Source organism: Pygocentrus nattereri, chromosome 12, assembly GCF_015220715.1.
Source record: "Pygocentrus nattereri isolate fPygNat1 chromosome 12, fPygNat1.pri, whole genome shotgun sequence".
Taxonomy (NCBI): Eukaryota; Metazoa; Chordata; class Actinopteri; order Characiformes; family Serrasalmidae; genus Pygocentrus; species Pygocentrus nattereri.
The window spans coordinates 17378606-17395466 of record NC_051222.1 but is presented as its reverse complement, the minus strand read 5'-3'; the positions used below and the strand labels follow the sequence as shown (position 1 = coordinate 17395466).

Genomic DNA, 16861 nt, shown 5'->3' with positions numbered 1-16861 from the left:
CCAGAGCGACTTACAATTTGATTATTTTTACATAGGTAGGCCGAGGAGGTGTTAGGAGTCTTGCCCAAGGACTCTTATTTGTATAGTGTAGGGTGTTTGCCCAGGTGGGGATTGAACCCCAGTCTACAAGACAGAGGTGTTACCCACTACACTAACCAACCACCTGTAATGAAATTGACTCCCATGTTTATTTAACTACTTAATGCAAATACAAAGCATCTAATAATATTCAAATTCAAAGTGCTTGTATTATTTACTGTTATTATTGTTTTATTGTTTACGCAATTGGTTTTTACTATTTGCTCTTTTGCCCTTTGATGGACTGGCGACCTGTCCAGGGTGTATCCTGCCTTTCGCCTGATGACAGCTGAGATAGGCTTCAGCCCCCCCACCCCCGCAACCCAGAAGGAGAAGCGGCTTAGAAGGTGTGAATATGTGTGTGTGTGTGTGTGTATTTGCTCTTTTTTGTTTTTGTTATCATTCATCTTATTAATTGATATGAATTTGCAGATATTTAAATAATAATAATAAAAAAAAAATAATGTGTTGAGCAACAAAGGAAAACTGAACAACTCATTAAAAAGAGTAGAAATCTTACAGGTTTCAAAAGGATCAGATCAGAAGATTTCACTGCAACTATGCTCCACTGCTATTATTCTATAGGCCAGTTTGTAGTATAAAAGTAAGTGTAACAACTAGGCACCTTGTTTTTATGCACTTATTATGAAAAAATTATTAAAGGGCTTATATTATGAAAAGCTGAATTTTTTTTTCTGACCTCCACGTCTTTGTTTCCCTTGCTAGCATCTCTTCCTTGTGTTTTCACTCCTCCACCAACGCAATTAGACCTGTGAGGATGGAGGAACCCAGTCAAACCAACTGAAATGTCCTCACTCACTGAATGGTCACTTTAAAGAAATCTTTTTTCAAATTGCACAGTCACAGTCATATAGAAGACATATAGACTAATGACTTGCACAACTACTGCTGAAATTAACGGATAACTCAACGTACAACAAGGCCCTATTAAACTCTTAGTTCACATCAATAGACCTGAATTCGTACATCATGCTGTAGTTCTGTAGTACTGTGCCTTTATTTGGAACTCTGGGTCTGAGCTGGTATCTCCATGATAAACAGATTTTCTGAAAATCATTACTGTTGTGCCCTGTGATTAACAAAAACTCTAAATTACAAGCTCATTAAGGAGTCAAATTATGAATAATCAAGGGCATCACTTCAGGTTCATGGATGGGGAGGGGCTAAGCCTGTGCTAGAGGGGTCTGGGGGCATGGTCCCCAAGGAGAATTTTTAATGGCCCCAAAATATTCATAATGCACTTTTAGAGCAGCAACAGTCAGAAAAAGTCAAGTACATCAGGCATATTAAGTATATCAAAAAATAGTTCTCTGGTCAAATTGGCACACAGTAGATCTGCCTCTTTGTAGTTTGTATTACACACAAAGGCAGCATAACAAACACTATAATCATCCACTAACAGCAGGCACAACTCAAGCAAAGGTACTGAAGTCGAATTTTACCATCTCCTCTCTCTTAGATAAGCTGAAAGGTCCTAAATATATTATTCAAACACACACAGATTATATAAATATCAGAAAGAGCGTGTTTTTTTTTCTGTTGGCATGTTTAATAAGCCAGGTGATTGAATTTAATGTCATAATGACAAATATTTTATTTTCTCAGTTAAATTCAAATCAGTATTAATTTTAACTGAAAGCTTATACAACTCTCCCTTATTTCTCATCTTGATCGCTAACCTCCATCAGATCTGCTCATTCAGTCCTGTCAGTCTCCTTCGGCTTCTTTCTCTCTTCCTGTGTTTAGTAATACATTCATTTTATTAAACTCAGATTTCCAATAATAAAGAAATACTGGTGAATCTTTATAAGATAAGATAGACTTTTATTATCCCACTGGGGGAAATTTGCATTGTTACAGCAGAATACACAGTCAGCAGATAAAGAGCAGTAAGTAGACAAAGATGTGCATCATACAAAATACAAAATATAAGATATACTATAGAAATAAATAAATAAACAAGGCGTCTGTTAGCAGAAAAATATAAAAAATAAAAACAGAATTAAGAAACTATACAAATTTACAGTTTACACATGCAGTTGTATGGATATTGCACATTCCTGAGCAGGTAATGACTGGATATCACACAGAAGTTGTAGATATTGCACAGTAATGATTATAGATATTGCACAGAACTTGCGTATGTATTGCACTTGCACCAATCTATCAGCAGCAGATATTGCACATTAATTAGAGGTAGGATAAGATATAGATCTATGTGGTGTGTTCGTGACAGTGTGCACTATGATAGAGTGACGTGTGAATCCATAGTGTGTTTATGACGGAGAGTGTCTGAGTCTCTGCTTGGGGAGGTTTTGGTTGTAGAGCCGAACAGCAGTTGGGAGAAAGGAGCTGCCGTATCTCTCTTTTCCGCATCGCAGGTGGAGAAGCCTATCACTAAAGGAGCTGCCTGGTGCTGCAACTGCCTCCTGTAGTGGGTGAGAGGGGTTGTCCATTATGGATGCAAACTTGGCCAACATCCTCCTCTCCGCCACCTCCCCCACTGGATCCAGCGCACAGCCCAGGACAGAACTAGCCTTCCTGATAAGCTTGTCCAGTTTCTTCCTGTCTGCTGCTGTAATGCCACCTCCCCGGCAGACAATGCTGTTGAAGATGGCTGATGCCACCACAGAGTCATAAAAAGAGTGGAGAAGTTCATCCTGTATTCCAAAGGACAGGAGCCTCCTTGCAGCTGGTGTCAGCTCTGGCCTTTCTTATACAGGGTGTGTGTGTGTTGTCAGACCAGATATATAATCAATGATCAATCGTTATATAATAATGATCACTTTATTTTGTTGTTTTAACTGGTAAAAATCTCATCTGGCCTTTGACAGAGCTGCTGAATCTTAATTTCCATCTGCTGGTTGAGGAAGTGAGGGATATAAAACTGTTATGATGACCTTCACACAAAAAGCTGAAGTCAGCTTCTTGTTTGAACTTTCCACCATAAATGCTGCAGCAGTTTCATTCTGGAGCCTCGCAGCAGGTAACTCACAAGAATCTGGCCAACAGAAAGCCAATCCAGCCTCATCATTGTCACATACATTAACTTACTGAAAACAACAATATATGTAAAATACTGTTGCCATTTCTTCCCCCAAATAATCAAGCGAAATCTAAAACCACAGAATATAAAGAGCTGCCAATAACATTATTTCCTCTTGTCCTTTCATGCTCTCACTCTCACTATGAAGTGCAGGTAAACTAGTTGGCTTGTCTGTGTCAGCCTAGCCTATTTTCACCTCACTTAAACCCAAAGTTAACTAAAGTTAGCTAACTTAGCTAGAGTTGAGTAGCCAAATAAAAAACAGATATTTAGCTATACTGACCATAATTTGACACAAATCCATATTGTTGGTGGGTATATCTTCACTCTGTTTAACACTGTTTCACTATGTATGTTATACATTTTGAATATGGTCTAATGTTCATTTTAGTGAGCTGGTCTGATATGATTGGCTTACAAAATATGACGTCTGATATGATTGGCTTACAACTTAAGAGTTCTAAAACGATTGGTTGAAAGTTACATTGAAGTTGTACGTGGTTGTACCAGTGCCAGTTTATGAGAAGCATGGCCTCTTCTTATTTCCCCGTTATACTGAAATGGTGAAGATAGTCTCTGCAGTGTCTGGGATGTTAGGAAAAAAAAAAACATCTCACAAGTGAAACCATTGCTTTTTTTTAGGCTAGTAATGATCTATGCTGCCTGTTACTTTTGCCTGAAATTAATAAAAAGAAATAGTTAAAACAAGTCAGCACATCTCTGGGATTGTCTTACAGTTAGAACAGAATTTAGGAAATTTTGTCTAGTTAGGATGTTTCTGTAATACTGTTTTTTTTTTTAATCTGGAGTTATTGGATAAGATTATGAGCTTAATAACTGTTGTTCTGTAACAGCGTCTGTCCTAAATTTAGTTTAGTAACTAAACAGATAAGGTTTCAGAGATAAGATGTTTCTGTAATATGGCCCCATGTTAAATTTTTTCACCTGGTAAAAGAAAAAAAATAAACAGCTGCCCCCTGCTGGTCAATGCTGATATAATATGCTAACCAATTATTTTTCAGTCATTACCCTGCCCACCACACCCAGGGGTGTAGCACCAAATTTTGAGCTCCTGGCACAGTAGAAAAGGTTTATTATGTTGTATTTCTTTATGAGGTTGGTTGACATGAATTTAAGGTTATGAATTAAAGCATTTAACAGTTAACAATCAATAAGAAGTTGTGCTTTCACTGCAAAAAATGTACCTTGGCACTTGGCAAGAGAAATTATATTAAATCTAGTTAGTATATGTAATATTTCTCATTTTGAGATTGTTGCAACCTTATTTTCAGATTATTTAAAGGGAAACTTTTCTACATAATTCTTAACATTGTCAGCAAAATTGTTTGAGTGGTTTGGTGTGAAATGCTCCATTTTTAGGTCAACTTACTGAGGGAATTGTTCACAGTAGTGATGGGAACCAGATTTTTGAAGAATTTAACACCTCTAATGGCTCCCTCACAGACAATTATTACATGAGATAGTTGTGAATACTTTGCCTGATGTCCGAGGCTTTGTTTTACATGAGTTTTGTGATAAGGTGTCTTATCAGTTTATTTTAATCCATTCATGGTAGAAGGATACAATAAGGGTGTTCTAAGGCAAATAGTCTCAGAAAGATTTTCCATTATTTTATCATCATTAACTGTACGTATAGAAACTCAGGAGACATATCTAGGTTCACCGGTGGTTTAGGATATTAGATAAAATGGCTATAATTGTGTTATTGACGTTGTGACCCCTGGTTCCCATCACCACCACTGTAAAGAAATCAGAATCAGCAAGTTTATCTAGAAAGAACCTTTTAGCATCAAACCACTCTGAGTGACTTTCTGTACATCTCAACCACTGAATTATGCAGAGATTTTGAAAAATCAGCAGAATTCTCCTTTAACTCTATATAAGTCAAATGATCTCACTATATTTGCAGATAATTTTGCTGGTTTCAGTCATGCACACTGCTGCTAGCACATTAGTATTACTGCTGTACTGAGATGATCCACCACTCACATATTGTCTGGTCGGTAGTGGTCCTATGGTGGTCTCTTTTCAGTGATGGACAGGGTAGAGGTTAACTAACAAATTGTGCAACAACATATGAACTACAGTCAGTACTTGTAAAAGAACAATTCCCTTTATTCCCTTAATTCCCTTTATATTACTATAGGAAAACTCATTAAAAGTTATATTTAGAATTTTTTGACAAATTAATTAAATTGTAATTTTTAAGCTTGTAAACTAAGGTGTAAGTAAGGAATTACATTTACTCTCGTTACTGTAATTGAGTACAGTTTTCCATGTAACGGTCCTTTTTCGAGGATAATTAAATCATAGTACTTTTACTTGAGTTCATTTTTAATGAAATCCTTTTTCACTAACGTTACAGAGTAAAAGTAAATAACGAGCGAATCGGCTCAGAAACCAGTGCTGAACACTAGCCCTCCTGAGATTTCAAGATCCTCAGGACATCACCCCTCCTTCTTGCCAGCAATTAGCAGGACCATACATCACCCTTTATTATGTTAATTCACAGAGGAGGACTGAGACAGCAGCTCTGTGGTGCACACAGAAAGTCTAATAGTACTACTAATATCCTCTGCAAATATAGAATATTCTGCTAAATGTTTGTTGTATATCAGATTATTTTTTTTTTTTGTATCTGATTTGATCAGAATAATGTTGTTTAGCACCACATGTATTTGTTTCATCCTCTTATTGCCTTTATTGAGTATATTCTGTCTAGAGTAGCTTCAAACTGTAGTTTATTTTGTTATTTAGTGGGACTCATTAGTGAAATAGTCGTCTGTACGTCATCTGCTACGTGCAATTGAATTAGATAGATAGATAGATAGATAGATAGATAGATAGATAGATAGATAGATAGATAGATAGATAGATAGATAGAGAGAGAGATTCAATTTTTCTTTTCAGCTAGAGGTATGGAGCCACAGATTTTCTTGTTTATGCATGTCATTAGCGCCACACATTTACATCAGTGAACCATTATCACGGGTCCATATTATTGCCTTTCATATTGTTCCGTGTATGCATGTCATTAGCGCAGTATTGGCGTTATGTAAGTTATGTTATGTTATATTTACATTAGTATGAGCTGCTGTGGGCGTGTTCTTCAGAGTTATGATAAAAGCAGAAACACAAATGCAGGTGAATTACATTTTCCCTACTATCCTGTGTGGAGAAGACTGAAAGCACTATGGCAAGCCAGAGGACGTCCACCGCTAAAGAAGTTTTGGCTATCCTTACCAACGTGGACAGCTGTGAGTCCGATGGGGGGGGGGGGGGGGGGGGGGGGGGGGGGGGGACTCTCCCGTACTTATGAAATTACCAGCGATTTATCAGATGAAGACACCAGCTGTGCATCGGATGAGGTAATCCAGAGCCCTCCAAGAAAGAGGCAAACCACATCTGCACCAAGCATACGGGCAAAAGATGGAACTGTTTGGGAGAAGTTTGACATCACACGCACTCGTGTCAGCTGTTTGCCTAATTCTACGTTCAGTGAGCCGGCTGGGCCTACAGAGCATGCAAAGGTATAGTAACTTAATATTTTTAGCAGTGTTTATGCTTGTGTTTGACTGATATTTAGTACGTGTAATTAACCTTGCGTCATTTGTTTACTTTTACTTATACAGCGTAGGATCACAAGCAGACTGCGGAGTTTTCTGTGTTTGGTCGACATAGAGATGCTGAGACTCATCACTGAATGCACCGTCCATGAAGCCCACAGAACAGACCGCAGCTGGAGTCCTTCTGTCAGCGAGTTGATGGAGTTCATAGCTGTCCTATTTCTACGAGCAGTCCTCTGTCCAATTGGTGCGATGACGGAGTGTTGGTCGGCAATGTTCGCTGTGGCTTCAATCAAGGAGAAATGATGCGGTACTTGCGGTTTGACAACAAGGACACCCGTGCGGAGCGTGCAAAGAGCGACACATTTGCTGCAATCTCGGACATCTGGCAACGATTTGTAAAGAACTGCAACCTGTGTTACAACCCAGGACAACATCTTACAGTCGACGAGCAGCTGTTTCCTACCAAGGTTCGCTGTTCATTCACACAATACATTTCATCAAAGCCTGACAAATTTGGAATAAAGTTTTGGGTTGATTTTGACTTGAACACCAAGTACATGTGCAACGCTATTCCATATCTGGGAAAGGACCCCGATCGTCCCAAGGGAGAAAGAGTGTCCGAGAATGTGGTTATGAAACTTATGAAGCCATACCTGGGAAAGGGCAGAACTGCAGCCACAGACATTTACTTCACATCTCTCTCGCTGGCTAACAGACTGCTGGAATCCAACACAACTCTGCTTGGGACGATCAACAAGATTCGACGGGAAATTCCTTTGGAAGCCAAAAACGCCAAAGGACGTGAAAAGCTATCCACGGAGGTGTACAGATCAGGTGGTGCGCTGCTGACGGTGTATGCCCCCAAGACCAATAAAACCGTCTGCGTTCTCAGCACTATGCACACGCACGTGAAGATTGCCGATGACAGAAAAAGGAAACCAAACACGGTGACAGACTACAACCGGATGAAGGTGTGCATGTGTGTTGGCATTGCTAAATCAATTTATCATACATGAATGAATTTATTCAAAATATAACGTGAACTTCTTTGTAATTGTTTTTTGCAGTGTGCCGTTGACATCATGGATCAGAAGGTGCGGGCATACACAGTGCGCGCAGGAACACGCCGGTGGCCAGTTGCAGTCTTCTACAACCTACTTGACCTGGCAGCGATGAACGCGCATGATTTGTACACGGCGTGCACGGGGTCCACAGAGAGGAGGAGAGTCTTTCTATGTGCACTTGCTGAGGAACTTCGTCATCGTTATCTGCAGGAAAAGGAATTGAGGAAAACGCCACGTCCTCTGCCTGCTCCTGGAAAGAAGACCCAGTGTCAGGTGCAGTCGCACTGCAACCGTAACCACAGCATAAACCCGTGTGCTGCATGCGGCAAGTACACCTGCCGCAAATGTAGGAAAGAGGGTCCCTGGCTGTGTAGCAACTGTTAGCTACAACTTAGCGTTGTTAGCGTTGATGTATTTGTTTTTCTGACTATTTGATCAGAATAAAGTTGTTTAGCAGCACATGTATTTGTTTTTTCCTCTCATTGCCTTTATTGAGTATATTCTGTCGAGAATAGCTTTACAATTGTTGTTGGATGCAGTAAAGCATAAAATAGAATAAACAGCGCTTACACGAATTGAAACGCAGAACCGAAAGTGTTCGATGACGAAAAATATCATTATATATTATAGTAAATGAAATGTACAAAGAGCGAGATTCAAACTGTAGGTTTTTTATTGTTTAGCGGGATTCGTCTCTACTTCTGCTGCGACGTGCGCTTGAATTTTAACTTTTGAAACACGGGTCTACACATTTTCTGCCGCTTGTTGTAGGATCGGTAACATATACAGTCCACTTGTAACTTCAAGTTTACCTTGAAGTTTTATCACGTTCGTTGATTTGGGAGTTGTATGAGCTCGAGGTGGGCATGGGGGGTTTCCACTTCCACCGCACTCCATATCATTACCAAGACAATGGGCGTTAATCGCTTCACAGCAGGGGAGTGGGCTACACGGTCGCTGGTTTCCCTTACGAAAATGTTCGTAGCTGGCGGAAGATTAGTGTTAATTATTAAAAGACCCACCACTCAAAAAACCGCAGCTCCGGCAGGAAAAACACCACAGAGAGGTCCGGTTTAGTGGAGAAACCCAGAGTAGAACTGAACCAGCACACAGGAGGAACGGACCGCACCCAAACGGTCATCTGTATTCATTTAACATGAACTGAGGAAAACAGCGTTATTATCAGAGGCCAAACACGAAGCCGCCGAGATCCGCTCCCGTAGCTCGGCTCCAGCCTGGGGGAGCGTTAGCCGAGCTAGCTGAGCTAAACGGGCGCCGTGTTTACAGGTTTCTTCTTTTATAATGATTCCGCTCATTACACTGGAAATCTGCGGAGTGTATTTTAGTACAGTGTCTATCAGCTACTTTAGTCAACAGTTGCCCACAGACTGCAGTTTAGCCGTTTATACGGCCTAGTTTAGCTAGTTTTGGAGATAAACGGTCTAAAAATCTAGTCTGTTACAGAATCTTCTTAAACTGTGGGCAGTGATTCTGTCGCGCTGTAGACTCCCCTGATCTGATCCCTCTCTCTCTCTCTCTCTGTGTATCTGCCTCTCTCTCTCTCTCTCTCTCTCTCTCTCTCTCTCTCTCTCTCTCTCTCTTTGTGTGTATCTGCCTCTCTCTCTCTCTCTCTCTCTCTCTCTCTCTCTCTCTCTCTCTCTCTCTCTGTGTATCTGCCTTCCTCTCTCTCTCTCTCACACAGTGGGGCTGGGCGAGTGTTGTAGCACATATCGCTTATCCTCTGATGTATCACTCAATGAAAGCTTCATGAAATGGGTTTCTTTGGCCAAGCAGCTGCACACAGTGCCACTCTAGTACAGTGCAATTGTAGGTTTCAAGCAACTGCCTGTTGGCTTCCATTACAACAGTATTTCAAGAAATTGTCAATTGTTTTATATTATAACTGCATTTAAAAAACTGCCCATTGCCTTCTAATGCAGCTGCTCACTAAATTACTGACTTCAGTTACGATTACGTTTCAAGCTCCTGCCCAGTTGGCTTCTATTATAACTGCGTTTCAAGCAACTGACCACTGGCTTCAAGTACAACAAAATTTTAAGCAACTGGCCATTGGCTTCTAGTATGACTAGATTTCAAGCAACTGCTCATTGGCTTCTAATGTAGCTAATTCACAAGCAGCTGCCCATTGGCTTCTAATATAAGTAGGTTTCAAGCAACTGCTCAATGGTTTCTATTATAACTGCATTTTAAGCAATTGCCCAGTGACATCAGCTGTAAATAAACATCAAGGTACTGCCTATTGGCTTTTTTGTATGATGTTTGGATTAAACAGGTTTTTTATTCTGTTCTAAGTTGAGGGAAGCTTGTCGAAGGTATTTAACTGTGCATTACAGATGCAGCAGACAGAAATCAGGCTGAAAAACATTGGAGTATTTCTTTAAATCTTTGCTGATTAAATCCATTTTCTCACAGTATCACTCCCACGATTTTCACAAAACACATTACTGATGACCTCTGTATCGTTTAATTGTGTCATATGAATCCACACATACCTACAGGTTGATCAGAGTACTGACAAAATAATTTGTAAATATGTCTGTAGTAATGAATATAACTTTTGAGGATTCTAAAACAATGCATGAATAAATACAATAATATAATACAACTGATATTAATAATGCATTATTTTCAAGTGACAATCCCATCTTGACTTAATAAAAACTCATGAATAATTGAAGTATATTATCTATCTCTGAATATCTTCTTGTTGTTGCCAAATAAATAAAATAATAAAGAATATTATTAGGTAAAGTCCAACCTTTCAAATGGTACTGTATCTCAGAGATAATTATGGTCAAACATACAATAAAGATAATGTTTTAAACTACAGTTTTGGTTATAACAGTAGAAATTCATTGGTAATATAGCAGATATTATCTTTTAAATAAACCTAAAAAGGAAATAAAGTGATCTCAGTAGAGGTTGACAGACTTACAGTGGGGAAAAAAGTATTTAGTCAGTCACCAATTGTGCAAGTTCTCCCACTTCAAAAGATGAGAGAGGCCTGTAATTGACATCATAGTTAGACCTCAACTATGAGAGACCAAATGAGGAAAAAAAAATTCAGAAAATCACATTGTCTGATTTTTAAAGAATTTATTTGCAAATAATGGTGGAAAATAAGTATTTGGTCAATAACAAAAGTTCATCTCAATACTTTGTTATATATCCTTTGTTGGAAATGACAGAGGTCAAACGTTTTCTGTAAGTCTTTACAGGGTTGGCACACACCGCTGCTGGTATGTTGGCCCATTCCTCCATGCAGATCTCCTCTAGAGCAGTGATGTTTTGGGGCTGTCGGCGGGCAACACGGACTTTCAACTCCCTCCAAAGGTTTTCTATGGGGTTGAGATCTGGAGACTGGCTAGGCCACTCCAGGACCTTGAAATGCTTCTTACGAACCCATTTCTTTGTTGCCCTGGCAGTGTGCTTGGTATCATTGTCATGCTGAAAGACCCAGCCACATTTCATCTTCAATGCCCTTGCCGATGGAAGGAGGTTTGCACTCAAAATCTCAATAATTCATGGCCCCATTCATTCTTTCATGTACACGGACCAGTCGTCCTGGTCCCTTTGCAGAGAAACAGCCCCAAAGCCTGATGTTGCCACCCCCATGCTTCACAGTTGGTATGGTGTTCTTTGGATGCAACTCTCACTCTTCACTCTCCTCCAAACACGACGAGTTGTGTTTGTACCAAACAGTTCTACTTTGGTTTCATCTGACCATATGACATTCGCTCGTCTGAAGTTTGAAGTGCCCGTCTGGCACTGCAAGATCTGAGTCCCTGGCGGTGTAGTGTGTTACTGACAGTAGCCTTTGTGACGTTGGTCCCAGCTTTCTGCAGGTCATTCATCGGGTCCCCCCGTGTGGTTCTGGGATTTCTGCTCACCGTTCTTGATCATTTTGACCCCACGGGCTGAGATCTTGCGTGGAGCCCCTGATCGAGGGAGATTAGTAGTGGTCTTGTAGGTCTTCCAGTTTCTGATTATTGCTCCCACAGTAGATTTCTTCACACCAAGCTGCTTACCTATTGCAGATTCAGTCTTCCCAGCCTGGTGCAGGTCTACAATCTTGCTTCACAATTGGTGACTGACTAAATACTTTTTTACCCACTGTAACAACTTCCATCAAAGTGTCTTTGCATCCCTCTGCAATGATTTTTTTATTTGACCAGCAGATGGAGACAAAGTTATTAGTTAGGCTTTTCCTTCTTGTTTGTGCTTGTAGAGCTTGATATTCACACTTGCAGATACAGTACTTATTGACTTTTTACAGCATCATTGCTCCTTTCCTAACTTGACATTAATGAATAGATTGGACAGTTTTTCAAGTATACTGTATTTATTGCGTATTAATATGCAGTACCAGCATATTTCCCAGTTATTAGATTATTTACTCATCTTTTAAACATCAGTTATTAGATAGTTTACTCATGTATTCAGGACTCTGTTACCAATTTGTGGTGTATATTAAAACAGTCCTTTAAGCAACTTCAAGGAAAATGCTTTGTAGCAGTTCATATGGCTCATCTGCTTTGAAGCAGAATGTGTCAGACTTAAGACTTATGTACCCTATTAAATACACCTGTTAAATAGCAAGGTCTTTGTAAGATGAATTCAGAGAGTTCAGACACGTAATTCCTGCTAAGGAAGTCATATCACTAATGGAAGCTACCTAGGCTGTTATTGATCCAGGTACCTAATTTTGTATCTGACCAAGCTGTGGTTTAAAAATGATGTATTTTCAAGATCGAAATTCAAAAGCAGCATTTGCTGTGAAACGAATCTTCACAGAGCTGTGGCCTGCTAGGAGCTGAGTTTGACACCACTGTTTTAGAACGTTCTCGGTATTTTTTGTGATCTGGTTGATTTCTATACCTTCTCTGAAAGTGTTACTCCATAAGAAACAGTTGGCACTAAATATAATGTCTAAAAATAGGCTGCACATAATGTATTATAATTATAATTCACCCATCTGCATCTGTAACTCAGTGTAATTTAATACTTCCCAGCAAATAGGCCTCCTCCACGGTGGCCATTGTGTTCTTTCCACAGAGGGTAATGACTCTGTCAGATTGCCTTTGTAAGTAAATTGTATAGGAGAACACGCTGACGATGGTCGATAATGAGTCTTCAGGCTATGTATTGCATCATGATGGATGACATTTGTAAAATATCTAGGAAGTGAACCCATGAACACACATGGCCAATTACAGTTTGTGAGTGCCATGGAAGACAAGCGTTCATGCTCGCATGCCTGATGGGCAGAGTGAAGCATATCCACGCCTTCCTGTGAAATCAGAAGCAAAGTGTTCACGTGTCAGATCACTGGACAGCTCTGCAAATGCAAACCTCAAAGGCAAATTGCATCAACCTCACAGTTTTTGTAAATACAAATGAAGTCTAAAATTGATGCCTCCAATGTGGGACAGGGGCAATTTAGGAACAGCCATTGTAAAATCTTAAAGAGGTGATGCAATTATGCCTGGGTACAAAAGGAGCATCCAGAAATGGCCTAGTCCTTTATGACTAAGGATTTGTTAAGGCTTATCCACACAATATGTCAGGGAATAATCAAGCAGTTCCTCAAGGAGGATTTTATGTATTTCACCCTCTACAGTTCATAACATCATCAAAAGATTCAGGGAATCTCAAGATATTTCTCTGCTAAGGATCAAATGCCGAAAACTGCAACTCAATTCCCGTGACCTTTGATCCCTCATTGTGTCACTTTACCCACAAATGTGAGTTAAAATTGTACTACAGTGAAATCCGTATGTCAACAATGTCCAAGTCCACCACTGACTGCTCTGGGCTTATGCTTGTCTGAAATGGACTGATGCACAATGGAAACCTGTAATGTTGTCTGAAAAGTCAGTCTTTCAGATTTTTTATGGAAACAATATATTTTGTGTTCACCAGCCCAAAGAGGACCAATCAGATCACATGTCAGGCTCCAGTTGCAGACTTCAGCTCACTGCCCCAATAAAAACACAGCTGATTTCAGCTAATTAGCAAGGTCTTCATGACCTCCATCATCAGTTCAGAGTATTAGATGAGGGTAAACGTTAATCTCCGCAGCAGATTGGTACTAGTATCCATGGCATGGTTACCTTGCTCATCTGTGAAGGCAACGTTATTGCTGAAAGATTTATACACATTTTGAAGGAGCATATACTGCCATCCAAACAATACTTCTGGCACATTCTGCATGTAACAACAGCATGAACAGAGAGTGTAAGTCCTTTTGATTCCTTAAAGGAGTCTAAAACTTTCTGCAAACAGTGTTTTTGGCTACTACACTCTCAGAAAAAAAGGTACAACACTGTCACTGGGGCAGTACCCCTCTTGTCACTGTGGTGGTACCCTCAGGGGTACATCTCAGTACCTTTAGTCAGGGAACATAATTGTAACTGTAACGGTTGGGAGCGGAACAGTACATAGACCAGTACAAAGACCAGCCACCAGACAGGGGAAAACACAGGCTTTAAATAGAAGAGGAACAGGCAGGAACACAGGTGGAAACAATCAGGGGTGGAGTCATGAAACGAGGGGACTGGACTAAAAAAACAAAACAAAGAACACGCGGGCTGAACCAAAGCACAACACAAACAGGGAGAGGGAGGGGTTAATCGTGACAGTACCACAATCCATTGAAATGATATCTTCTAAGTTGTATTGACTCCATACACCTCGTCTCGTCTCCAGGACTTTTATTTTATTGTTCTGATTTAAAATGTTTAGTTATGAAAAGTTGCAAATATCTACTTTTCCACTGGGAAAAACTCATGTAAGGTACACCACTGGACCTTAAAATCGTTGTTACACCTTTGAGGGTACACGTAAATTGTTTGTACCTTGATGAATGAATCATGTACCTGCAAACGTACTATAGTACGTTTATTTCTCACAGTGCAGTAGTCTGCTGAGCTACTTAAGAAACTCTCAGTTCTTTCTCTGAGGATTTGTTAAGACACTTAGTTTTTTACAACATTGTGTTCATCCTACATGCGAAAAGGTCTTTTGATTTGCTAGTATAAACAGGGTGTGGATAGCTAGATGTTGTGCTGGCTATATACGTAGGACACACTGTGCTCCTAAACAACCTTTCAATTTGAGTTTTTTTTAAAGAACAACCAACAGAAAGGTTCTTTAGGGAACCAAATATGGTTTCTCTCTGTCATAACAATTAGGTACTCGTTAGTTCTGTAATGTTAAAGGCAGCATTATTAAAATTAACAGTGTTGTACAGTGGACTGAAGCAGGCAGTGAGAGAGAAAGCAAAAGTTATGACTTTTCAGAACTTCACTTAAATGGTAAGTGAATTTTTCATGTAACACATTCATGTAATACATATGTACTGTAAATGTATTCTGAATGTTTTCTAAATGTATTCTGAATATGCTACTTTTTTCCAGGACTGGAGTTTTGCATCCATGAACCACAATCTTAAAACAGATAGTTCCTTCAAGAGTAATGACAATGGGTCTATATACAACCATGAACACTCGAAAAACCTGTTGCATGAAGGGTTCTTTGCACCATGAAAGGATTCGTCTGACAGATGGAGAATGTGTTGTAGATGGTTCTATATAGAAAATGGTTCTATATAGCACCAAAAAGAGTTTTATAACATGCTTGATAATATTACAACAACAAGAGCTCTTTTTGGTACTATACAGAACCCTATCTATAACACATTCTCCATCAATCTGAAGAGCCCTTTCATTTCCTTAAGAGAACCATCTTTTTAAGAGGGTAATGTTAAAAAAAAGAAAACCTAAATAAAAAAGCCTGCAGTCAAAACAAGCTGTTTTACAGCAATGCAAACTAAATAAACAAATATAATGGAAAATGGTACAGTACTGACGAAGTTCTCTTGAGGGTACCACCCTGAAAATGTATTATCATATCACATAGTTCAGAAATCAACAGGTAGATTAGGCTGTTTTATGTTTGATTAGCACTTTAGTAGCCCAACATATTCTTGCTAACTAGTTTGGTAGAGGCAGTGTTTTATTACTTATTTCTGAAATAAATAAGATCACAACACAATATTTTAGATTTATTAACTAAAAATGAAACTTTGTAGCTGAAGTCATATCAGTTCATGGAACAGTAATAACAGCTGGAAGAATGGGTGGATGGGAAATTCACAAATAAAAGAACAAGGTAAAATAGTTAGGCACATAGTTAGCAGCTGTTTTTTTTTTATTATTGCCTTTTTGTGCAAAATGTGCACTAAAATGTTGATCCTAGCTACAGCCAAGATTAGCATTACAGAGATGGGTACTATTCATTTGTAGAGGGTTACAAATTAATACAGTGCAGATATTTTATGTGAGACTGTAGTCCAGCCTGACATAAACATTCTAATCTTCCAGAGTACAACAAATACATCATCAAATATCAATACGGGTCAAACCTAAACATCTGTTTTATACTGATATTTTTACAATATTATTGTGTATCCCTAAATATCAGTGTGATGATACTGAATATGTGCACCATTCTGCGTCTGTATTTGAATGATCAATCACTGGCAAAGCAAACTATGTCATTTTGAGGACTCAGTAAGTGGCAAAACAGCACAGATGGTTCACTCGCTCTACCTCTCTGTCTCTACTGAACCAGTCCTTTACTGCTAAAGGTCACTAATTGGTGGGGGGTGTGCTTATTGTTAGATGAAAAGCTCTGTGTCTGTACTGTATCATGTGGTTGCCCTTTTTATCCATGTGTAGGAGCTCTCCAGGGTCCTGATGATATTTTGAAAGCGTTTACATGGTTGCCATGTGACACAGCACTTTAGAATGAAGCACTTCTCACACTGTTCGCTAAATGCACATTGGCCTACAGTAGAGCAGAGAGAGTGCTACAGGTTGTTAATGGAAGCTGTAAAATGGGTTTTATTGCACTGTTACGTAACATGTCTCAGAGAAGTTTGTAAGCCAGCATCTCAGTGTATAAGAAACGAATCAGACCATTGCAGAGCTCATCTATAGGACCAATAGATTTTGCACATTAGCATACACATACACATT

At 39.4% G+C, this 16861-nt stretch overlaps 1 protein-coding gene across 1 annotated transcript; it reads left to right on the top strand.

Annotated features, from left to right (window-relative positions):
- The first annotated feature begins 6485 nt into the window (after window positions 1-6485).
- LOC108434716 lies at window positions 6486-8289 on the top strand. The gene is made up of 3 exons (XM_037543825.1): window positions 6486-6696; window positions 6799-7706; window positions 7803-8289. Exons 2-3 carry the CDS (start codon window positions 7035-7037, stop codon window positions 8181-8183), a joined length of 1053 nt encoding a protein of 350 aa, XP_037399722.1. The 5' UTR covers window positions 6486-6696; window positions 6799-7034; the 3' UTR covers window positions 8184-8289.
- Window positions 8290-16861: the final 8572 nt, after the last annotated feature.

Coding starts and splice junctions, on each gene's coding strand:
- LOC108434716 (XM_037543825.1), top strand. CDS start 7,035: ATGATGCGGTACTTGCGGTTTGACAACAAGGACACCCGTGCGGAGCGT. Junction 7,707..7,802: donor CAGACTACAACCGGATGAAG/GTGTGCATGTGT, acceptor TGTTTTTTGCAG/TGTGCCGTTGACATCATGGA.